Source organism: Taeniopygia guttata, chromosome 1A (genome assembly GCF_048771995.1).
Source record: "Taeniopygia guttata chromosome 1A, bTaeGut7.mat, whole genome shotgun sequence".
NCBI classification, from domain to species: domain Eukaryota; kingdom Metazoa; phylum Chordata; class Aves; order Passeriformes; family Estrildidae; genus Taeniopygia; species Taeniopygia guttata.
Genome location: NC_133025.1, coordinates 12,627,686 through 12,652,879, shown reverse-complemented (window position 1 = coordinate 12,652,879; position 25,194 = coordinate 12,627,686). Strand labels below are relative to the sequence as shown.

Here is a 25,194-nt window from a genome sequence, read left to right as displayed (position 1 = left end):
AGGAGATGTGCATCGATGGATTGACAGTCCACCTCCTGTGGTGGGGAGGAGGTCTCTCCCAACACTTTGTGTGTACATCTGATTGTCAAGGGTAAAGACATACAAAGACAACACTGAGTGCTTGTATGGATGAGTAGAAAATTAATACCTGGTGGAAAAATTTGGCTCTGGAAAGTCCACTTTATAGCTTCATTAGCGTGAGAAAACCAAAAGTTCCCCAGCTTCCTGTCCTGCTTTCAGATGCTACATGCTGTACCACAATGGATAAATGATCCATGCCGTTTGGTGCTCCATGTCTCTTTCTTATTTGCAGCTGAAATCCTAGGCAGTTTAGTTAATTTTTGTCATAGAAAGCTGCTGAAAGCAGGGGATCAGATCTGCATCAGGACTCTCCACATGGTGACAGTGACAAAAGTGGTTTTCTACATTCTTCCATGAAAGCCTTTGCCCAGACCCAAGGATCTTGGACAAAGCCCCTTATTGCACTATGTTACTTAATAGTTCCCCAACTTGCCCGTATCTTTTCAAAATTATCTGCTATGGCCATGTTAATAAAGCAGCTACTCGCCTGCTAATGTTTCTCAATTCTACTTTGGGGTGTGAGTTCGCTCCCTGAATGAAGTGAGCAGCTCTACTGCCTGAATAATCACTTCCTTAAATTAATATGGACTGCAGCCACGTCCATCTGTGCTGTGATTTCCCACCACCACCCATGCTTGAAAGAGGCCTGTACCTCCTAAGTAATTATTTACATTCCACCTATTGCATTCTCCATTGCAGACAACAGTCTTTACTCAGTTCTCATCTCAATTTATTCCTCGTTGTTTTCCGTGTTAAAAAACATACTTCATGGGGGGGGGTGGGGGTGGGGGGGTGGTGAAAGCTCATGATAACCTCCATCCTGCAGTATTAGGTAGGTCCTGCCTTTAACAGGGAATAGTTGTAACTTACACAAAGATCTTGAAACAGACAAGAGAGAAAATAAAGATTATAATGATTTTTACAAGCTTTTTTTCCAATTCCAGGAGGGTTGCTCTTTGACACTCTTCTTAAATAGCTGTTTTGATGTTATTAATAATCATATATTAGCCTTGCTGTCAATGGGAGAGGTATGAAAAATTCTGTCCAAAGTGGTTTCATAAACCCCTCGCCTTCAAAAATCAGATATTGTATTTACTCAGAGCAGTGAGGGGGTATGAAGCCAATGCAAAAACCCACTGGGACGTGGCTGGCCCTGTGAGATGGAGGGGACAGCCTGATGGGAGGCTCCCTCCATGCCCAGCCGTGTTGGAGGCTGCTCAGGGGCAGGGGCTGAGCAGGGTTCCTGGTGCTCCAGGTCGCAGTAAATTCTTTCACATCAAGTAAGGATTTGGGTTGATTTACAGGTATATCATGCTTGTATCAGTGAGATTTTACTGAAGCTAGGAATAAATATTCCTAGCCGGGGCTAGGAATATTTATTAATTAGGAATAACTCCTTTAGGGAAAGACTGGCAGAGCACGGAACCTTCTTTTTCTTCCTTCCCCCAGTGCACAGGGATTGATCACAGCTTTGTCTTCCTGCAAATGTCTCAGCAAATGTCTTCCTGCTTTTGTAGGGACATTGCAAAGTCATGGGGTTTGTGGGTTCTGCATCTTGGTTTTTGATGAAGGCCACTACTAACATCACTCTCCTATGCAAACATGAGCCTGAAATGTGTAAGAGAGTAGTGGGAAGCACTTTTTGACCTAGATGTGTAGGGTTTGAGTTGGCAGGTGTCTTGTCTGAACTGAAGATCTATTACATTATTTCTGGAGGATGCAGGAAATGGAGTTTGAGGTCCCAAAGAGTCCCTTTGAATATCCCTGTGTCCTTGAATATTAGTGGTCTGGGGTGTCTGCTGGATTGCTCACCAACAGAACATGACCATGGGGCTTCCCCATTCTGCCCAGTGAAGAAGAGGGTAGAGATCTTGTGAAAGTGTAAGTAACAAAGGAGAAAGGAGAGAGGAAGCCATAACATAAACAAATGGAGGATGGAGGTTACCAAGGAGAGGCACAAGGCTTCCAAGTGGACATTTCCACCTTTTTTCTACTGACTGTCCCCTTTTGGTAAGTGACACACACCTCCTAGAAGAAAGAGGTGTGCTGGCTGTGCTAACAGTCCTGGCTGCTCTGGATACTAAGCAGCTGGAAACAAAGAAAATTGTGTAAAATTCATCAGCACAGGCCCTATCCAAATCCCAGTGACTTCAGGAAGTGCTAATCTGAGCCCTGAAATCTGCTGGCAGGTTAGCTATCCCATGGTCCCAAGATTATTTAGGGAATTATCTCTTAATAAAAAACCAAACAAAAAAAAATAAAAGGCTTTGCTGGAAACTGGTACAGTAGCATCCTGACAGAGATGGATGGCATCCCCTCCTGCCACAGCAGAGGGACCCCATCACCCCCTTTCCCTACCACTTCCTATTTTACAAGAGAGCTGGCCACAGCTTCCTCCAAAATGACTGGCCAACTTTCCATGGCTGCTGGGCAGAGCCAGGGTGTATTTGCTCAGCTGAAGCCCCTCTGGCATGGCCTGGCCTCGCTGGCAAGCCCTTGCTGGAGGGAAGCAGGAGTGCACAAGGGAGAACACATCCAGTTGGCAGTGGTTTCACCAGTAAGCTCACACAGCTTTTGCCTGCATGAGATTTTGGCATGAGGAAATTATATTATTAGTCTGTCACTTTTGCAAGCATTGAAATATAGAGAGGAGGCGCAGATGTTAAAAAATAACTACCAAAGCAAACAAATACCCAAAGTTGAAAAACAAATAAACCACCCAAAAAGGAAGCCTCAGAGCCAAACTGACTCCTCACCAGCTGCTGTCAGGCCCAGTTTCCACAGCAGTGGCCAGGGACACCCACAAGCCAGTGGTGGGACAGGTGTCCCATCCCCTACATGGTGCATCACTGGTGCCTTTTGTCTTTACAGCAAAGCCAGCGCATTTCTCCATCCGACTTGATGAGGGACATCACCTCACTCCATCCCTAGTGAGGCACAACCCAGTAAGACAGGAAACACTGCAAAGTTTTGCTGGTGGTGGTGAACTCAGGCTCAATGTAGAGCCAGCAGAAAAGGCAGGTTGGGCAGATGGCAAGGATGTCCCCTGGGCCACTGCGGATGGGGTCTCCGTCAGCTGGGTGGGAGGTGGGCCAGGGAAGCAGCCTGCACGGACGTAGGGCAGCTGCGTGGTGCCGTCCATGTGGCTCGCCCCTCCGTGGAGGGAACCTTTCCCTCTGGCACTGAAACCAATCCAGGAGGGAGCCCCTGCACCGTGCCAGTTTTGCACTTCAAAAATGCTGGCAGGTAGGCTCTCCTTTCCAATTACATCATGTCACTACCGCTCACCCCGGCTGTCTCGGGGTGTTGGGCAGGATCCAGTAGCAGCATGGTGGTTGCTTTAAACTGTTGTGGATTTGCTCCCATCTCCTGATGCCCTCTGTCAGTCCTGCTTTGTTAAAAATTTATGGTTTCATGAATTTTTTGACTTGCCAGTGTTTTATATTCAGTTCCTCATTCCCCTTCTGGTCTCCACCAGGTTTGCCCCTTTTGCTGGGATAACGGGCCTGGGCACACACTCTTGGGGAGTTAAAGCCTTTTCCCAGGGATTCACACATTGGCCCCCTCCAGAGCTGCCCAACCTACCTCTGGGGATGCATATGCATGTGTATAATTTTGAAATGGCAGTGGAGAAGGTTTAAGTAAAAATCTCACTTTTTCCTAACAGTGGGTGCAAGTACAACAGAGGCAGGGCTGTGGCTGGGACGTGGACACAGGCAGAAGGGCAGGAATTGGAGCTGAGGCAAAGGGACAGGGACTGGGGCAGAGGAATTGGGGCAAAAAGGTAGGGGATGGGGCAGGTGTACAGGGGCAGGGACAGAGGGACAAGGACATGGACAGGGCTTAAGGACGGGGGACAGAGCAGAGGGACAAAAAGATGAATAAAGGGATAAAAGCAGAGACATTTGGGTGGAGGCTGGCAGACAGAGACAAGGATAAAAGGAGGCAGAGGATCAGGGAGTCAGGTGTCAGTGTGGGGAGTAAGGGCGGAGACGGTGGCAGGGACAGGGGCAGGGGCAAGGGCAGGGGCAGGAGCAGGGGCAGGGGCAGGGGCAAGGGCAGGCACAGAGATCGAGGCAAGGGCAGGGGCTGGGACCCGGGAGAGAGCCAGGGGCAGAAGCTGGGTCACGGCCGCAAGGGCAGGGCGAGGGCAGGGACAGGGACCCGGCGGCAGACAAAGGGCGGGCAGCAGAGCCCGGCTCGCAGCCCCCGTGTCCGCGGCGGCAGCACCGCACACCGGCGCGCAGAGCGAGGAGCAGCAGGAGCGGGCGGCGGCGGAGGAGGAGGAGGAGGAGGAGGAGGAGGAGGAGGGGAGGGACCTTCCCCTCCCTCCCACCCCGGCACCGGGGGAAATAAATTATTCCCAGCCCTCGCGCTCCCAGCTCCGTGCCCCGCACCCCGGCAGCGGCAGGCGGGGACGGCGCAGCCTTCGTCGGGCGCGGAGGGGCCGCCCCTGCCCTCGCCGAGCTCCGCTCCGCGCCCCGCGCCGCCTCCCCGCCAAGTCCCGCGGGCCGCGGCGGGGGGCAGCGCCCGCCCCGTCCGCCCCGTCCCGCCCCGTCCCGCGCGGCGCGGAGCGGAGCGGCGCCGGCCCCGCCGTGCCCTGGATGCCCCAGCGGCGCCGGCGGCAGCAGCATGGAGCGGCGGCGGGGCGTCCCCGGGGGCTGGCCCTGCCTGCTGGCCGCCCTGGGTGCCCTGCTGGCGGCGGGCCGGGCGGCTGCCCCCCGTGCCCGCTTCTCGCCCTTCTTCTTCCTCTGCACCCACCACGGCGAGCTCGAGGGCGACGGCGAGCAGGGCGAGGTGCTGATCGCCCTCCACATCGCGGGCAACCCCGCCGCCTACGTGCCTGGCCAGGAGTACCACGGTAGGTGGTGGCGCCCGCCGTGCCGGGCGCTGCTCGTCCCCGGGCGGCCGCGGAGTTTCCCGCGGGGAGGAAAGCGGTGGGGGAGAGGGGCGCCCCGGACGGGACCCACGCGGTCCTGTGCCGTGCACCGGGGCAGTCCCGGTATGGGCTCGGCGGAGCGGCCCTTCCTTCCGTGCGGGACCGTCCTCACCTGCCCCGGGCACCGGGACCGCCGCCCGCGCCCCCGTCCCAGCGCCGCTTCGCCGCGGCGCGCCTCCCGCCAGGCGCAGCCCCCAGCAGAGGAAATTCCCAGTCCCGCTCCTCAGCCGGCCCTGGGCCGGATCCAGAGCCTCGCTAGTCGCTGGCACTCTGTCCCTTTCCTACTCCAGCGGCTTTCGGAGCACGGAGCGCATCACCCTTTCCTAGGGGGCTGCGCGGTGCCGCAGCTGGCGGTGCCATCGGGTCGCCGCGATGTGCCACCGCCATGTGCCCGGTGCGCTCGGCCAGCCTGTTGCTCCCTTGCAGGGGCCGGGGGCGAAAGCCGGGAGTCAGGCACTCACAGGTAGCTTTGGAGATGGAAGGTCGTGCCCAGAATTAATAAAAAGCCCTACTTAAGCGCCCAGGCGGACGAGAGTGAACAAGAAAGAATAGGCAAAGTTGTTCACGAAGTAGTGTCTCTGCTTGGGGGCTGTGCTGGGACAGGGGCACGGCCCAGGGCTGAGTGGGGTCCCGCAGGCAGGTACGCTACTGTGGGAAGCTGCTTTCGGCCGCAGAGTGCCCCTGGAAACCAGCACTGTGCGGTGCAACAGCCGCATCACCACTTCTCTGGGTAGACAACTTCCATGTGGGGAACATTTTTTAATTCGTAACGGTGGGAGACTGCTTAAGGCTATATTCGTTAATCCTTCTTCTCTCTTTGTGTCTGTTTGGAGTTTGCAATGCTACAGAATAATAACAACTAATTCTGCAGCAGGCAGTTGGAATTCAGAGAAAATTACAATAAATGTTTATTTCAAACAGCTTGCTCGAAAGCAGGTACTGTGTGATAGTCCCTGACTAAAGATGGAATTAAACTTCTGACTTTGATATGTTCCAGCTCAAAATTTAAGTTTCAGGTAAATTATTGAATCGTTTAGTTATGTAAAGATTCTAATTGAAATTGTTACTGTAAAGACATAAACCCCCAAACGCATGAAATACTCATTTTCACACAATATAAGGCATCCTGACGCTTTGTCTATGTGCAAGTTTTAACAGTATAGTTTTGCCAAATTCACAGGAAACTTTTGATTTTAAAATACTAGTTACCTTTCTGAAACCCACATATGTAAATGTTATGACTTCACCAGATCATTTTTCTCCTTAGAACCTGAGATCTTACAGCCCATAATACACACTCAGGTTAGGTAAATTGCATTCAACCTGCTGAACCACAGATGTGCAGAGGGAAAAAAACAAGCTGGGGTTTTCATTTCGCACTATTTTAAATGCTGGATTTTTGACATTATATTTCAACCCCATAAATGACAGAATCACCCCTTTCCTCGCTGCTGCCTTTTTCAGCCTTCAGCCCGTGTTTCAGCCTCTTTGCTGGTCTAGGGACGGAGGACTGTGGCGGGCAGGGCTGTCGGGCTGTCCTGCATGGTGAGGAGAAGGGACAGAGGGTTTTTCTCCAGGGATGCTCCTCTGCCGCTCGCCCTTTGAAAAGGGTGTTTGAATTTTGAAGCACCAGTTGCGGAGCAGCGCCCCAGCTGCGCGCCTGACCTTTCAGGTGGCCTAGGGCGGCTTTGCCGTCGCTGTTTCGCATCTGACCGAGCAAAATGCGGCGTCTTTGGCTCTACCTGTGCGCGCCGTGGGATTGCTGCCTGTCCGCTCTCGGGTTCTGCGGAGCTGCTGCTGCTGTCCCGCTGTCCCGGCCCGCTCGGGGAGCATCGCCCCGGAGCCGGCACTGTCCCCGCCCGGAGCTCCGCTCCCGCCCGGAGCCGGCGCTGCCCGAGGCCAGAGCTCCGCTCCCGCCCGGAGCCGGCGCTGCCCCCGCCCGGAGCTCCGCTCCCGCCCGGAGCCGGCGCTGCCCCGCCCGGAGCTCCGCTCCCGCCCGGAGCCGGCGCTGCCCCGCCCGGAGCTCCGCTCCCGCCCGGAGCCGGCGCTGCCGGCCCCGCACCAGCGCTGCCCCAGCACAGCCGGCTCGCCGCGGCTTTTTTTAAAGCCACCGTGCTCAGCAAGTGAACACAGAAGGAAGTCCACCAGCCGAACTTGAAAACTAACTTGTTTGCACAGTTCGAGGTGTAGGTACACCCCGGTGTGAGCCAGACTCCTGATTCATATCAAACTTGCAACGGTGATTTCTTCTCAAATCTGTGCGTTGATAAAAAACCTACCCACGCCAAACCATGACTATTTGCTATGCACAGTGCATCAGACGTATTCTTGAGCTAAGCACATTTAATGAATTAGATATTTTGCAATATGTGAATATTTTAAAATGTAACAATTATCAATGTTAAACATAGCACAAGAAAAAAAAAAACAAACCCAGAGTATACAATCTGAAGAAATAATTCGAAGCAACATGGAATTTTATATAATACAATTTAATGATGCTGAAAAATGCCAATCTGTACTGGTTGAGAGTTTATCATTTAAAAATAAAACTTTAAAGGCGGTCTTGCAGGGATGCAGAGCAGGGTTTTTGATATGCTGCACAGAAGCACAGGACAAAGGGAGATTTACATATGTACAATGAAAATTCACCTGCTTAGGGAGTATATTAAAATGCTCTGAATCTTTGCAAGTTCCAGTGAGGCCCTGTTTTAGTGCCCTTTCATTCTACAGGAACAGGTGCCAGCAGCATCCAAGAACATCAAGTTCAAAGAGGAAGGAATTGGATGAAACCATATGCCAAGGGCTGGATGAGAAAAAATTATGATTAAAAAAATCAGCCACCGACTTTCTGCTAATTTGTTTAGACATTTCCTTGGGCACTCAGAGGGGGAGTCAAACCGCTGTGCAGCCAGTGGAGCTGTGACAGGGGCTCTCGGCCCTTTGCCCACTCTGCCTTGTGCTGCCCGACACGACGGGAGAGGAGCAGCATGTGTTGCAGAAGACACTTGCCTAGGAAGCACAAGAGCCTCTGCAAGTGGCTTCTCTGGCACCCTGAATCTGGCATTTTATTTCCCTGTGCCTCTGAATTTCATAAGTAAAACAAAGGCAATAATATTTCCTACTTCACATAGTTAAATTAGATACATTAGGATTTAGCACTTTCCCCCAGATACTTAAAATTAGTCCAGATTTGGCCCTACTCCTGAAAAAAGTAAGTATTTAATCACTGATTGAATAGGTCCAGACCCATGTTGCATATAAATACGCTCTTTTATATAAGAGGACTGACTTGATACATCAGCAAACAATTTTATTACCTTTGGCAGACTTTTATTCCTTGAATTAGCTTATTTCAAATGTAATTAAGTCCTTGAGCTGGCAAAGCACTTATGGACTTGCTCAAATGCAAACTGACAAAGTGTGCACTGGTTTAATGTAGGCACCTGCTCAGCTTCCTTTCAGCCAAGGGGTGGCTGCGTGTTCAGGGAGCAGCATCAGGGCTTGCCTGGCTTGCTTGTAGCTTTCCTGGTAGATAGGATGATCCTCTTTTGGCTTTCTCACAGGTTTTCCTCTGTACTATGCAGAGTAGAATATAATTTCTTAAAAAAAAAAATCAAACCCAAACCAGTACAAATTGAAAATTTTTATACAACTCTATTTAGGTTTATTTGCAATCTGCAGTTGATTTTTTAAATCCATGTCAATGTACTTTCAATGCATGTACCATGATTTACAGGCAGATAAGTACATTAGAACTGCATAAAGAAATAAGGATAAACTTGACTGAACATTGAGTCTTTACTGACCTTAATCACAGAAAGCTCAAAATGAACAGTCAGATTTGTAGTGTTTAAAAAATACAAAGAGATTCTCTTTACACTGTATTTGTTTTTATCTCTTAATATTTTTTTTGCTGTCACTGCAAACAGTTCCTTTTTCCCAAGGTTTCAAATTTAGATCTTTTAAGAAAAACTTTGAACTGTTTTCCCATGATTGATGCTAAAACTCATCATTCTGCCCTTAAAATAGTTTTCTTTAATGGGACTTGAATTTCTATTTCACTCTCCATTGTTCCTTTTTTTTTTTTTTTGAGAACGGATTAACCTTCAGTCCCCAAATGTTATCAGTCTCCATCTATGACTGCTACTATTCTTAGATATACTGTATATTGTCTAGAATGGTTGTTGTGATAGGCTGTAAAAAAATAGTTTTCAACTATTTTAAGTGGTATTTGTTCACTCTTTCAGCACTGATAAAAAGTTGTTTAAAGTCTGTCCAATTTCACCTTTGTTACTAACCACTGTATATTAGAAATACAGATTGTGACTTAGTACCTATTTTCATTAGGATTACTTACACTTCTGATGGGCATTTTCGTTGTAAATTCTTGTTGTTCAGATGATTATTAAATAAAAACATGTTTGAGTTTGTCACGAAGGAAGGGAAGAAAAAACTGGAATTTATGTACTGATGCTGCTCGAGGTATAATCAGGGTTGTCCCTGAGTGGCAGAAACTCAGGCATGGATACTTTCTGTACCAGTTATGCTGAAGTTTTTAGTGAATCAGTAGAAGTGAATAATGCACAGGAAGTGATGTTAATGCTGTGGTAACAGAAGAGCAGATTTGCATCTCTGTTTTCCAGCATCAGCCCAAGAAACAGGTCAGCTTCTTGAGTCTTTTGCAGGCTATTCCCTCAAAACCTTTCATCTCATCCACTTACACCCTCCTCTGATCTCTGGAAGAATGGAGACTTCCATCAGTTTCTGTTTGAAATTAAAGTATGAAAAAATTTTTGCTCATGGGAGTCCATTTAGCACCAGGGATTATTTTAGAACTCTTCTCTTGAGGGACCCTTACATTAAAAATCTTAGTCTGGCAATAGGTAGCAATGGAGAGGGAGTTATTAGGAATGGGGAAGACCCTTGATCTTCAAGTCTCTCCTTTCCTCTGAGGTCCCTAGTTATATCTTGCAGCTGCATAAGGGTTTCATAGCACATAAAAATTTCATCTTGGGTCAGCATTTACTAAAAATGCCTTCATCCACCAGAGCCTCCAGAGCGCACCCTGACTCTGCTCTGCTGTATTTAGGATTTTCTTGCATAAAGTGAGCTTTGCAAAGCGAAGGCTGATTTATGAGTACTGTGACTCGTTTGAATTTCTCAGATCTGAGCCTTACTTAGTATGTTATTGAGTCAATATGAGTTTCTAGGTCTTGATGTTGACCAGTGCATTGCCTATATTTCTAAAGCTCTTGTCTAGCCTGAAAGTTCATGGCATGTGTGTTTGCAAATTTTAAAGCATTGTGCTTAAACTGATGAAAGGTGCCAGCTTTAAAAGAAAAAGGTAGGCGAGTTTGCAACTGACAGCCTCTTACAAACTGTGTAAGATGTTAAATTTCAATGGTTTTGGCTGTTATCACTAATTTGTGGGCATCATAAGCACCAGCAGATGGTCCAGCCAAAGACGTAGTCAGGCACGGGATTGATGAAAGGAGGTAGAAGGTCCACAAAGGCCTAAATGAGCCTTTCTTGCAAATTTGCCGAAGAGATGTAATCTCCGGATAAATCCTTTCTCCCCTCATCAGGGGGCTGCTCCCCCCTGCAAAGGAGACTTGATTGCCCCAAATAAGAGAAATCAAAGCCAGCATGGCGTGCTGGCGTGACCCACATTTGTGAGGTGACATATGAGTGTGGGACAGACACGGCATTGTTGGTACTGCGGGTCCGTGCAGGGCAGGCTGGGCTGGGCTGGGCTGGGGACATGAAAAAATGATCTCTGCCTCAACGGGTTCACTGTCCAAGGCATGAGGGGGGCTGGCACGTGTGTGTGAACCTTTCTTATGGAATGTCAGCCAGCACTGGAGTCAAGGAATAAAAGAATACGTGGTTAAAGGATGCAAAAAGACTATTTAAGTGAGAATGTTGCACATATTTTCTGATTTCTGAGCCCAGAGGTATTTCTGTGTCCAGAGATATTTTCTAATATGCATAATTTATCTGTGGAATTAATTACCAAAATCTGCCCATGTAAACTGCTTTTAAGTAGAGATTTCTAACATGTATTTTTCTTATAAATAATTAATATTTGTAATTGTAGATAAATAGGTGTGTATATATATATATGTAACAAGAGATAAACCTTCAAGACCAAAGGCGACCAGTAAATGATTTATAAGTCAGTTACTTTGGCATGGTGGTGTGTACAAATGTGGACATTTCTCCATTTTCCGCACTGATTATTCCACCAAACATTTGTTAGTTCATTAGGTAGAACAGGGTGAGACCGTCAGTCAGGCATAATTCCTCATTTTCCTTAGTATTGCCTTGATCTGGATTTTTGGAGGCCACTTCTTTTGAAACTCTATAGCTTTTTATGATGGTGCAGTATTTGCGTATTGACTCGTTGAAGTATCATTTTCTGATACTTCTGTGATAATATCTGATCTGATCTGATAATATCTGTGGTGATGCACCTGGGATGGATTCAGATGCAACCTTTATTTGCACTGTGTGTCTCATACCCTACAGCTGTGGTTTAGATTTTTCATGAGTGTTTGTTGCATGGAGAGGGAAGGAAATGGCACTGTCTTACCTCTGAGAATAAGCCCTTGTTATGAGAATTTCAATAGTCTCTGATGAAAGGTTCAGTCTTTCTAACATGCTTCCTTTCTTTGTCTTTACATTTCCTGCCTTTTCATTGGGCATGAAAGGTGCACAGAGTGCAATGTGTGTCTGGAATGTTTGTGTAATTCCCACCTTTTTTTCCTCCACCAGCTGGGACTCACCTCTGGCATAAACATAGGACAAACCCTGAAAGTGCAATTTTTGACATCTGTCAAAGCACACTGGCAGATTGTATGGGGAAAGACCTTCCTAGGTTGTCAAGACAATTCCTTCATGTTAGGCAGGTAGTCTTCCTCCATTCCTCCTTCCCTTAGGTCAGTTCTGGAAACTGAAAGCCATAGCATGTGTCACCCAATTCCTGCTGGGCTCTGCCAATGGACAGTGGCATCATGGAGACAGAGATCTGTCAGGTCCATGCCCACAGGACCTTCTCCAGGTCCCTTCAGTGCTCAGATGTGTCCCACAGCTACACATTTTACTCTTTTCCTAAAAGGAACAGAAGGGTCAAGGAAGTGGGGTTTTTTGAAAACTTTGTTTTGGTTTGATGTATCTCTCACTAAACCTCTGCCTTAAATAAGACCACGTTGGAGGTGCATATATCCCACATGAAGAGGGAGTACTGGGGTTTGTGGGGACATTAGGGTTTGTCCCTGTTTATTTTACAGTCCAGGATCAGGCATTATTCTGTCCTTCTGCAGCTGGAGAGGTCCTGGCTGGGGCTGGGGATGGCGCCCAGTGGCCAGGCACAGAGCCACAGGCTCCCTGCCATTGTCACCCGCCACCATCTGGAGCGGCTGCTGCCTCTGTGGCATCAGTGTTTCCTGGCAGCTGGGCTCAGCTTAGCTTCAGGCTGAGGCACCTGTGGGCTTGTCCTTTGTGTCACCAAGCCCAGCATCACCTGCGTCACTCTGGGCTCCCTGCGCTGTGGTTGTTGGCTCTCCGTCCTTGTCCTGCTGCTGTCAGCGTGGCTTCCTGCTTGGGGAGGCTCTTCTGTGATGTGGTTTTTGCTGGAAGAGATCGCCCCAAGGCTCCTCTCTGTCCCCCTGAGGGGGATCCTTGGTCTTCCCAGGGAATCAGAACATCACTGGCTGCTGCCTTTTAGTGTTTCCTCATGACCTACTGTAAACAATGTCTTTTATGTGAACATCTCAGTCAAGAAAGTAGGGGGAGATGGGCATGAGTGACTTGTGAAAGTTGATGGGGAGCGGGAAAGGAGCTCAGGCACTTTCCCAGAGGCTCTTATACCAAAGTGAAGACTGTTTTTTACAGTCTTTATAACATCTCTCTTGCCATATATTTCCATTCTGGGAACAAAACAGAAATGGCTGTTCCCTGCTCCTCTCTAGCACTTTGATATTAATATTTGTTGGAAGAATTTCACAAGCATCTCCTTGGGAAGGGAAATCTATGGCACTTTTCCAGACTGCATCTATTGAAGTCAACCTGCAGAAACCCTGAGTAACAGCAGACAAGGAATCCATCTCCCTTCAGGTGCAAGCTTTACATTACATCCCACCTCTCCCCACTTTCTTTCAGACTACTACATTGACCTTCCTAAAATTTTATGTGCTGCAGGTTTCTCTCTGTACTGTGCAAGTGCTTCAGTGCCTGCCCAAGTTCTGTCCCCGTTCCCCGTGCTCTGGGGTGACAAACATGCCAGTGTGTGTCCAGCCCTGCAGTGGGACCAGTGCTCCCCACAGACCCTCTGAGGGGATCCCTGCTCTGCTGCCAGGAGGGTGTGCCTGCCTGGGGACAGCCTGTCCCCAGCTCCTGGCTGAGGGGCTGGCTGCTAGCAGGGGAGATGCATGGTGGCTCTGCATGCTTTCACCCTCATCACCTCCTCCCCTCCTCTTTTCTGCCTGCTCAGAGGGAACAGCTCCAAGGGACAGTGCAGAGTATTTGACTGAGATGCCCAGAGTAAAATTTTATTTAGTTTTGCTAGATAAGAAGCTTTATTAATAAGCTCAGCCTTCTGGGTGTTGGGGTTGTCTGGGTGTTGGACGTATTTGTGAAGTCAGGTGTGAAACTGTTGCTGTGTCTCTCCTGGAGCAGAAGCCTTGGGGCATGCAGCCATGCAGGGTTTCCTCTGCATGGGAACCAGCCATGCTGGTTTCTCTCTTTGCTTTTGCAAGATACAGCAGAAGGGGAACTGGAGTGCTGCATCAGGGTGAGCAGATTAATCCTCAGAGATGGGGCTGAAGGTCTCTGTGTGTTTCCCAGAATGGCTTCTCCTCACATGTATGGGTGTGTGTGACTGCTTGTTTCCCACAGGAGACAGGGCCTGGGGGAAACTCACTGGCCTGAGGGATCTGAGCTATAAACCAGACTAAGGTGAACTGCTAAGATCTCTTGCATCACGCTTAGCAAAATTTTGATTGCCTCAGATGAGACAGTTATTTATTCATTCCCATGAAAAGGGTAGCTTCATAAAGAAACAGGTATGACCTGAAAGAGCTGAGACAAGAAAAGAGTCTGCCTGCTAGCCCTAGCTCCAGCTGTGCCTGTGGCTTTCCATTCCTTGCTGCCATGGATGGCTGGATGCTGGCACCGATCCCATGTCCCCTTCCACTGCCTGGCTGCAATGTGGCTGTACACTGAGTGGTCCAGCTGGTGAAAAGCACACAGAATAAGGGAACTCACTGTTTCCCTCTTTCCATCTCTCCAGTGTAATTTTCAAGAGTGCAGTTAGATAATCAAAAGTTGGCAAAGAAAAAAACTCTATACAGGGAAATCCATCAAGCAATCTCCCTTTCATGCACAGGCATGCATCCAGAAACAAATGCTGTTTTCCCCTTCTCATCCTGCTGCATCCCAGCTGCAGGCAACTCCTGCTCCATGTGGGATTTGAAGGGATTTTCATATTCATTGTCCCCAAGTGGCACATGTGAGTTGCTCCCTGGGAATGTATGGAGGAATAGTGAAAGTTGACTGTCCGTGTGCACGTGATAATGAAGAGGAGGGAAGGAAATGGGAAAAGAGAGAGTACACAACACTCTCTGCTCAGAAGACTTGAAATCTGAGAATATGTTTTTCTCTATGGCTGAGGGGTAGTTTGTGATCATATTGTTCAACAATTCTGGTAGAATATTCAGAAATGAGATAGTGAGGATGCAGAAAATCAGCTTTCCTGGGCAGGAGGCCTGTGTTCTTGCAGGGAAATACTTCATGGAAGAGCTGTGTCTTCCCATGTGGATCTCAGGGGGGAGCTCCCCTGCCTGGGGGAGCTCTTCCTGTGCTAGAAATGAAAGTAATGGGTGGGTGATCAGCCTTTTTAATGTCTGCAAACAGTGGTGTGACCCTCTGTGGCCTCTCTTCACGTCAGGCCCTGGGATGTGAGAAGTCATTCATCACATCACGGGGCTTGGCAAGGTCTCTGCCATTTGCCTTCCACTGTTCCCACTGCTCTCCAGGACAATACAATGCATAGGAAAGAACAAGAAATATGGATAATATTTATCTTTCTGGATAAACAAGCTGTGATTTCCAGCACACAATAACCTTCCAGTGTTCCTATCTCATAAGGGAAATGAATCGCTAGGAAAAAACAACGCTTCTTCCAGAATTAGATACATTCATCTGGACATTGGATGAAATTATTATTATAGCAAGAACTGCAGAGAGAAACAAAACAGCCAAACTGGCCAAGGAGAAGATCCTGGTTTAACAAACTGTTATCCAGCCTTGCAGTGCAGAAGTTTGTAGGTATGCCAGGTGTCAAAATCAAAGGATCAGTATTTAAAAGTGCTTAGAAAATTAGTTCCTAGATGTTTGGAAAAAAGAATCCCTGGCTGAAGTTCAGTGTTAAACATTTTTGTACAGCAATTCTTCTGACTCTGGCCCAAAACAAGTGTAGTCTTCAGAACCTCATACAGATGTACAAAGATCCAAAACCTCTGGCAAATATTTTTATGCATTCTAAGTATTATAGTTCATTTGCGGATGGCTGATACCCTGTTAGACAGTTTTTCAAGTTGATATTATTCTAGCATGAGGAATCCCAAGCACAAACAAAGGCTGGGTGGACAAAAGATTGGGAGCAGGACTTGGGGGTGCTGGTGGATAAGAAGCTGGATGTGGGCTGGCTGTGTGTGTTCACAGCCCAGAAAGCCAAGCACATCCTGGGCTGCATCCACAGCAGCGTGGTCAGCAGGGTGAGGGATGGGGTTCTGCCCCTCTGCTCCACTCTCACAAAACCCCACCTGGAATTCTGTATCCAGATCTGGGGTTCACAACATAAGCAGGGTTTGAACCTGTTGCAATGAGTCCAGAGAAGGTCCATGGAGATGATCACGGGGTTGGAGCTCCTCTCCTGGGAAGACAGGCTGAGAAAAATGGGTCTGTTCAGCCCAGGGAAGATAAGGCTCTGAGGAGACCTTAGAGCAGCTTTCCAGTCTCCAAAGGTGGCCAACAAGAGAGCTGGAGAGGGATTTTTACAAGGGCATGTAGTGACAGGAGAAGGTGAAATGGCTTCAAACTGAAAGAGGGCAGGTTTAGATTAGATATTAAGAAGTAATTCTTTGCTGTGGGAGTGGTGAAACACTGGAACAGGTTTTCTATGGAAGTTGTGGATGTCCCATTCCTAAAAGCATTCAAGGCCAGGTCAGATGGGGCTTTGAGTAGTCTGGTCTAGTGGAAGGTGTCCCTGCCCATGGCAGGAGGATTGGAACCAGATGATATCTAAGGTCCCTTCCAAGCAAACTTATTCTGTGATTGTTTGAATTTATTTAGTTGGAATTTCCATGTTCATAGTGAATTAATTTGTCACCTGATTTTGTCAAAGAGAAAAACTAATAATATACTTGAATAGAATTTGGTAAAAGTTTTAATAGAAAAAGGGGAGAAGTGAAATATTTGAAATATATTACATTTATTTTCAAACCATAGTTCTTATTTTTGTTTTGAAAAAGTATCTTAATTGTGAAACTGACTGAAAAAAAAGAAGTTACATGCATAATCAGAAAATGGAATGAGACTTTTCTGCTTGAACAAAAGTCTTTATCTAATTTCTTTGGGTTCACTGAAGATTTTCGTATTGACCTAACTGATATTTTAATTTATTTTTTTGTGCCAGATCCTGCAGTACTTCTTTTATGGTGGCCCAAGCTGATCTCTTGTTCTTTCTTTTTCTTTTCATTTTGGTCACTGAACCAAAAATCAAACAGTTCTGCTTCTGACAAGTTGACCATTTAATTTCCGGCCACTGCACAGATCTGATTCAGACCACTCTCCTTGTGTTTGTTCCCAAAATAAATTGCAGAATCATAATTCACTCCTTAAGGCAGCAAAGGGCAGTTGGTAACAATACTAACATTTCCAAGGTAAAAATCTCACATTTTCTACAATGATACCTGTGGTTGCTGTGTGGCTACTAATGTGTAACTTGATCACATTTTCCTTTACACCTAGTAATTTTTCAGTTTTCTTTTTCAGCAGAAATCCTTTCTGTGTTGCAGTGTTTTGTAAAAAAGGCTTAGAGGAGATCTCTCACTTGCCTCTTTCTGCAGCAATGTAATGTCTTACTGTTAAAGGGTACTTCTGCTTCTGATCTGGAAAACCTGTTGCAGTTCATCTACAGAATTTGGGTTCATTGAACTAGACAAAGAGACCTTCATGTCTTTAAAATGATCTCTTTTCTTCACAGAATAATATTTACAGGTTGTCCACCTCAAACAGAAATGAACTGCTGTGAGTAGACATAGAAAATGTGTCTGAGAGACACAGGTTTATTTCCTTCAGGGAAATGATCCCTGTGTTCTTTATTGCCCTGCTTTTCCTTCAGCATGTAGTTAATGCAGTTGTGAAGTACAAAGGAGTTTCAGCAGAGCTGTGATGTTTGCAGAATTTGCCTCAGCCAGCAGAGATGAAAAGGTGTGGGTTTGGCTGGAGCTGGCAGCATTGCTCCCTCCCCAGCCTCAGGCAGCCCAGATTATTCTGTGGACATTTTCACTCAAAGAGAAGTAAGTTTTGTTTCCTCAAGTGGTAGCAGATGCTAGGGAGCCTTTATGCTACTCATCACTGACAGAACACCAATGCCATGGCATCTGGCTGTTTTCTTTGTACAAATGGAGTTTTTAAACTCTAAACTGTCTTTGAGCAGTGGTAGTGATGCATTACGTGCTGACGAGTCTTCTTCTGGGACCTTGCCCAAAACCCCAATGAACAACTCCCCCCCAAGTACCTTTTGCCCAATTAGTGAGATTCCAGTAGAGAGCAAATCCTCCTTCTAATTGCAATATTTTCCATTTGAGAAAGCACATTGTAAAATTAGTAACATTACAATATTTATTTTGATTGCATTTCACTAACTGCTAAGAAACACTAGTGACTTGCCCTGTAACTAGTAACCTTTCATTCTAGATTTACAAAGCCCGCACTTTTTGCAGTTACCAAGTATTTTCTACATACAGTCAGAAACAGGGAAACTTTTTGTTCTAATAGATGTATTTTCTCTAGAGCATGTAGATTTTTTATAAGGTGCAGAACTCATACACATGCTAGTAAGCATAGTACCTCAAATCTTCAGAATGGTCAAATTGTTGACAAACCAAAATTGCTTGTTCTGTCTTGGAGTGTGCCAGCTTTTAGCACTTCAGGGAGGTGAGGACTGTCATCACCATGGAAGAGGATCAGCGCCAGCAAAGCCCACAGCTCCTTGATGCGTTGTGTAATATGAGTGATACATCGCAAAATCTTCGGACAGTGGGACAAGATTTAACCCTGCTCTCTTCGTGAAAATTTTCCTAATTAACTCCTTGTGCAGAACATCTGGATGGCAGTTTCCATCCCTCTTGGGGTAGTGCTGCATTGGGGCAAGGCTGACTGTGGCCTCCAGGTGTAGGCAGGTGAGGCAGAAGAGATGACCACATGTGAGGGAACAGTCAGATTTTCAGCTTACCCAAATTTTCCCCCTCTTCTCTCCTTTTTCAGAATGCTGGGCTCATTGCTCAGAGATTTAGCATCCACAGCTTCCATGTAGTGACTTCCCCCCGCATTGCTGGGCAGATGTGTCAGTGGGAAAAACATTCCCTGGTCAAATGATCTGGAAGAGGTTCCAGCTGCATGCCAGTTCAATTCTCATCCCTTCTGCTGAATTTAATATGTGTTTGTTATGGTTAGCATGCAGAGTGGCTGTAATTTGTATGAATTAGAGGGGAATCATCCTCTTTGTGCTTTTTTTACATCAAGAACACTGTGCTCTGGTATAAAGAGAGATTGATGCCTTTGTAATTAGCTAGGCCAGAATTTGATGGACCTTTTAATTTTGGGTTTTACTTACGATTATCTTATATAGGTAGTTACCTTTAAGACAAATCGGGAATCAATGATAATAACACATCACATTTTCTCCATTATTTTTGATTAATTTGGAAATTTTTTTGGTATAATTAAAGGATAATAATACATTTCTTTTAATTATACATGTAAGAGCATGTTCCATTATATTATTTGTTAATGGCTGTCTATTTAACTCTTTCTTGAGCTTTTCTGTTGCAGGCAATCAGGTCGCTGCTAGGATGAATAGTTACATTTTGGGTGGCTAAACATTTAATGTGCTCTTCAGAATCAGAGGAGGTGCCACAAGAAAATATATGTGAGAGACCTTAATATGTATTTTGGGGACCTGGGTCTATAGCAGCTATTTATTATGTTTAATGTATGCGTCATGGCAGGCCTAATGCAATGCCTGTCATGTGCCAAAAGACAGCTCTGCTGTCTGGTGTTTTATAATCCCCCTGCAATATCTCCCAGAAAGACCATGTTTCAGAGGCTTAGATCTGGCTCAGGTTTTGTATTGGTGGGGGCATTTTTTATGTGGTGCAAAGCTGGTAGTATATTGGGCAGGAATTAGGAATTACTAGGAAATCTTCCAGTTCTACTGAAAGAACAGAAAAAGAAAAAGAAAAAAAAAAAAGAAAAAACCCCCCAAAACTAACAAACAAAACAACAACAACAAGGAAACCAAAAAACCCATCATGTTCTGGGATATTATTAAATAAGAACTTACTTAAATTTGTACCTAGGGGCTCAGCTCATTTGTACCTTCCAAGAACAGAAAACTTTGCAAGGATGCAAAGATAATTGAAGTTTTTGTGACCTATTCGCTGTAGGAATACCTTTTGTTGAATTTATAGCCTATGTTACTTAAAAAGCTACAAACTGGAACATTTCCCTATCAGAAATGGAAGAAGAAAGAAACGTTTCTCAAACATAAAGCAGGATTTTTACATATTAACTATAAATATATTGCAACTGAAGGCTTTTAAATTAAATAAAGCCTCTTGCTGTCTCTGCAGAAATGAATTGGGCAAAGGGATTTATCCAGGGTATTTCAGTCAGATGAATGGAGAGATATGTCCATCACCACTAACGTGATGGTTATTCCTTCTAAATATAAACTGATAATATTATATATTAAAGGCTTGATTATACCGTAAGAAGATTAGTACATTTAAACAGAAAATAAAGGCTTATGTGCCCTAAATGTGAAACTAAAAGGAGAGGGTTTTATATATGCCACTATCACAACATTCAGTACTTTTGAACAAGGTGTTTTCCCTTTGGAAATACCTGTAAGGAATAATCACTGCATGCTGCCTCTGGGAATAGGTGGGATGCCTTACGGCTAATCTCTTTCAAAGTGGTAATTTAAATATATGCAGGTATTAATCTTGGCCTCTTTGGGGGTATTTATTGGAGTAAGCATAATGATGGCATGTGATCCTGTCCACAAGGTCAGTTTTCTGTCTTATCTGTTTTCTGTAAGTGTTTGGGATATTTTTAATTGCAGAAACTGTGGCAAAGCTATAAAAAATATGTGTCAGAAGGGGAGAAGGATTGATGATGCTTCTGTGATATTTCTCTGAATCAGATCTATGAATTTAAAATATTTAACACAGATTAAAGATTTCACTGTCTTTTAATATTGTGCTTGACTTACATAGCACTGTCTCTAAGGTCATTGTATCTGAATCTTCTGATGGTATTGAATTTATGACATTGAATTTAAGACTTTTGTGCTCATGTCATGAAGCTTGTTAGGTAGTGTTTAACATGTCTTCTTTTTATTTTTTTTTTAATTCTTGTTCTTTATAATGTAGTAGCTCTTCTCAGTGAAAGATTTATAGTGATGATGGGAGAAGACTTGCAGTTATCTCCTGATAGATAGCACTCCTTGATTGCCTTTTATACATCTCTCAAATTAGACATTCTGCACCTTAATCACAACATCATCTTAGTTACTTTATCTTTAAAGAGTAAAAGCACTGAAATTATAAATTAACTTAGAAGTATCATCAGATCTTCTGCCTCAGGGCTTGTCTTTGTGTCTTTGTTTCTGACTCAAGCGTTGCTCCATGGTCAAGTCCTGTCAAGAGACAAAAGCTGCTTAATTGAACCCAGTGGAGGCTGCAGTTTGAGTGGGCAGCTCTGTCTGGAGGCAGAGCTGGAGCTGGTGCTCACCACAGCCCTGTTTCCCTGGCACTGGACACAGCCTGTGGCTGTACCAGGGGCACCAGGAGACATGCAGGGACACAAGGTGCTGTGTGGGTCAAAGTTAAATGCTTGCACTTGGGAGGCCAAATCATGGCTAGGTATATTGACCTCTAGGTCTGTGGCTTCCCCCCCGTTTGTTGCTCAGGACCCCATGTGGAGCAGTGCCAACCCCCCTGAGCCCCTCTGGCTGCTGGCAGCACATCCCCTGCCCAGCACTGGCAGCATTTGCACTGGAAGGGGATGTCAGGTCTGGCCTGGGCCGAGATCCTTGGAATTTTCTGCCCTACTTCCCCATGAGCTGGCCACTGCCAAGGGGAAGGGCTGCCTGTCCCCTCCTGTCCTTCGGGACAAACTGGGGACACAGCTTTGCCTGTCCATTTTTGAGGCTGGAAGCTGAGCATAGAACCTGGTCCTTCCTGGGGCTGTATATGCTTTTTGTACTGCTGGTTGGAATGCTTCAAATCCATATTCTCTGAAATACTAAAATCCCCTCAACTTCAATAGTTTTTACATCCCTGCAAGAGCTGCCATCCTTTAAACATCTTAACTTCCCTTTACTCCCAGTAGGTGTTAGTACCACTGCATAGTAATGTCCCAAATATCAAAATGTGTTATCATATGTGTTTTTGGCCTCTGTTGCTTTGGTGCTGTTATCATTGGCATAACAAGACATTGTAGACCAATATGCTAAATAAATATTCTTTACTCTCCTGTTGTGTGGTTGCCTTTTCTGCATGCTTATGCTTGCAAATCAATATCTCTTTCCCTGGAGGAAATTTATGGGCACTCTCATAGGGTACTGTCAGTACACTGTCTGTCCGCCTCCCTTTGGAATATGTTGGTTAATGTTGCTTAATCAAGTGTAACAGGGATACAGGTCTCAAAGGTGCAAAAGACCTGAAAGTTTGATGGAAATTGGTAGCCAGCAGAGTAAAAGAACCCAGGGTCATGCCATCACTAAAACTGAAGTCAGAACACAGAGAGAGGGGTCCCTGCAGATGCCCCAGGCACAGACACTCTTTAGTAAGACTCTGCTGTACCCTACAGACACTGGGGAATGCTGATCCCCACTGAGCAGAGTTTTCACTTTGCTGCTGAAAATAAGAATCACTCTGCAGCCACAGGGTGCTGCACAGGCATGGCTGTCCTGGGGTTTTCTTCATGGTCAGCACGGCCTGGGGAATGTGTGGCCCTGTCCTGGGAGAACAGAGGCTCGCAGTGATGGGGACAGAGGCCTCTGGCAGTGATGGGGAGAGATGGCAGTGCTGGGGACAGAGGCCTCTGGCAGTGATGGGGACAGAGTCTTCTGGCAGTGATGGGGAGAGAGATGGCAGTGGTGGGGACAGAGGCCTCTCCATGGGATGGGCATGGATGGGGTCCCCAGGGTAACAGGGGTGCCCCAGCACCAGGCAGCCTCAGCTCCCACCATGCCACCAAAGCCCTTAGGAGCAGCGGTGGGCTTTGGGTTTCTAGTCATCTATAGAAGATAATTGGTTGTCCTGGATGCATAACCAGTTCTGGTGACCATCAGAAGTCAGTGGCTTTTAAGCCAAAGGTTGATGTAGTCTCTGAAGTTTTGTTCATTGCCTGAAAAGATGGAGCTTTCTGTAAAGGGAAACTGCAGAGAAAGAGCATAGGGATTCCCTGTAGGAATAAATTCTCAGAAGAAGCAGGATGAAGGCAATAATGCAAAGCCTTTGAGGACCTGTAGGGCTGAACTGCAGTGGTGTGAGCTGGGTGGGAGGTGGCTGAGGGCACAGTTTGCCCACTTGCCCTCTCAGGCACCAGCCCTGGCAGAGACCAGCTCAGGACCAGCTACAGTGAGACATGAAAGAACCTCAGCCATGAACAGGCTTCTTTGTTACCTTCAATGAGATTTTTATTGTTATTAGGAAAGCTCTTCCCATGAGATCTTTGTGCTGTGCCCTCTGCAAGTGTGTTTAAATATTAGATGATTTGTTTCTGTATTTTCACTTGTCCTCCATGGGAATGACAAGGATTTTAATGCAGTACAGAAAATCCTTTGAGATCTTCAAATTAGAAGAGCTCTAATGGAATAGAGTCCTCTTTTTTAAGCATAAAGTGATGTGTTTGTGATTATAATTGATGATCTCCTCATGAATCCCTTGAGTTCAATAAAGTGCGACAGGTAAACAAAGTATTTTGTCTTGCTCAAATGCATTGTTGCAAAAACAAGAATAAACCACATCTGTAACATAATTAATTTGAATTTGTTTTACCAAAAAGAAACATTTTTACTGAAATGGCAATATTTTCATTTTGTGCATCATCATGGGATCACTTAAAATTAAATTAAATTAAATTAAATTAAATTAAATTAAATTTAATTTAATTTAACTTAATTTAATTTAATTTTTGTATGATATTTGCATTTGGGTCATGTTCTGTGGAAATTAGATCATTATTCCATTGGGTGAAATGTTACCAAAATGGTCCTGGTGAGTGGAGAATTTAGCCTTGAATTAATTCTAATGCAATTGTAAGGGAATATTTTTAGATAAAAGCAGTGATGCCAGAGAAGCCAGTGATGCCAGCTTAGGTAATATTTAATACTTGAAGTCCAATGCTGATCAAGACACCAATTTCAATTTCCCTTCCTGCAATCTGCCTGCCCTCTGCCAAGCACTGGTGTGTGATTAATTGACTGACATGAAGTCTGTTATTTACATTGCAGATATATTGTAAGTAGACTCCAGGTGAAGCTCACAGCATGCTGCATATTTACTGCCATATGTTCAGGAGGTTGTGAACAGAAAAAAGTAAGTCTAAAGCCAGAGGAGGTATTAAAGGACACAATAGAAAAGCTAATTATAAAAGCCTTCAAAAGCAGTCCCTGCTTCACTGTTTGATGTCCCAATATGTAATTACAGAAAACTAGGAAATAAGGGAAGATAATAAAAGGAAGATAAAAAAGGGAAGATATAAAAACCAGGCCATGCTAGTTTGTGAGAGAAGAGGAAAACAGAGCTCCCAACGCATTTCTCCTTTGGCTGTGGGAAATGAGGGAGGCTGTGAAAGGAAGATGGAGGGGGCAGGTGTCCTGGATGGCATAGACAGGGGAGGTGTGAGCTCAGGGGGAACGGGCAAACTTTGTTGGTGATGCTTTTGTGTGTAAACTGGTGTTTCACCCTCCTGAGGGGGCTTTGCACCAGGTGGGATGGCCAGAAAGGGAGTGCTGGAGCTGGCAGCTCTATCATCCCCATGGGCAAGCAGTAATTTGTTCCCTTTAAGCAAGGACAGCATGGGAGGAAATCACCCCACAGGATGCTACCCTTGTTCTAAAGCCCATTATGGGCTGCCTGTGCAAGTAGAAAATCTTGCTCTGCATCTGTTACTGTGCACCCTACTAATGTATATATTTTCCTTGCTATTTATGTCACTTCTGTGTTAGGTTTCCACTATGAGGGTCACAGTGTGTCTCCTATTGTTTCACAGAGTGGCTGGTAAGGGTCGTTTAGTGAGGGTTATAAATTTTGATAAAATAGAAGAAAAACATGTGTCTGAATCCTAGCTTTAAATCTCCATGTATAGTAGTAGATCAGTATTTCTTAGAAAAACAAAGATGCTGTCCTGCATTTCTATGAGCTACACATGTGATGGGGAGGACACTCTTGGGCACATGAAGCACCTTCTGGCTGGCTGATGCAGGAAGGTGCAGGCAGCACAGGGGGCTGGAAATGAGGAAATGACAGCTCTAATTTTGCTCTGGGCCTTGAGGGAGAATGTCTTCACTCACGCCTCAAAGGGCCTCCCAACACACAGCTCAATTATTTGGATGGTAAGCTGATTAGAGGATTTGAAACCAATCATCCAAAAATGGTTGATGCCAGCCTCCAACTGACACATCAACTTACTCTTAGTGAGGGCAGAGGTGAGACACATTAAAATTATGATTTTATAGAAGGGTTTCAAACACCTTCAGGAGTGTTGTGTGAGCAGGGAGAGCAGCAGCAAGTGGCTCTTTAATTTTCCTTTGTGTCTGTTCTGGTTGGCACTGGAGGTTTGTGTGATGCCAAGTGGTGCTTTTGTGCTGC

General features: G+C 45.7%; 1 protein-coding gene across 2 annotated transcripts in view; it reads left to right on the top strand.

The window, feature by feature from the left end:
- Positions 1-4,440: 4,440 nt before the first annotated feature.
- RELN (reelin) overlaps positions 4,441-25,194 on the top strand; it is a 276,674-nt gene continuing 255,920 nt past the window's right edge. Inside the window, exon 1 of one of the 2 annotated variants that reach the window (XM_030291632.4) lies at positions 4,441-4,942. In XM_030291632.4, coding sequence (XP_030147492.4) covers positions 4,714-4,942 — 229 coding nt within the window. In that variant the 5' untranslated portion in view covers positions 4,441-4,713. The remainder of the gene's footprint in view (positions 4,943-25,194) is intronic. The other variant, XM_072919453.1, reaches the window with a different exon arrangement.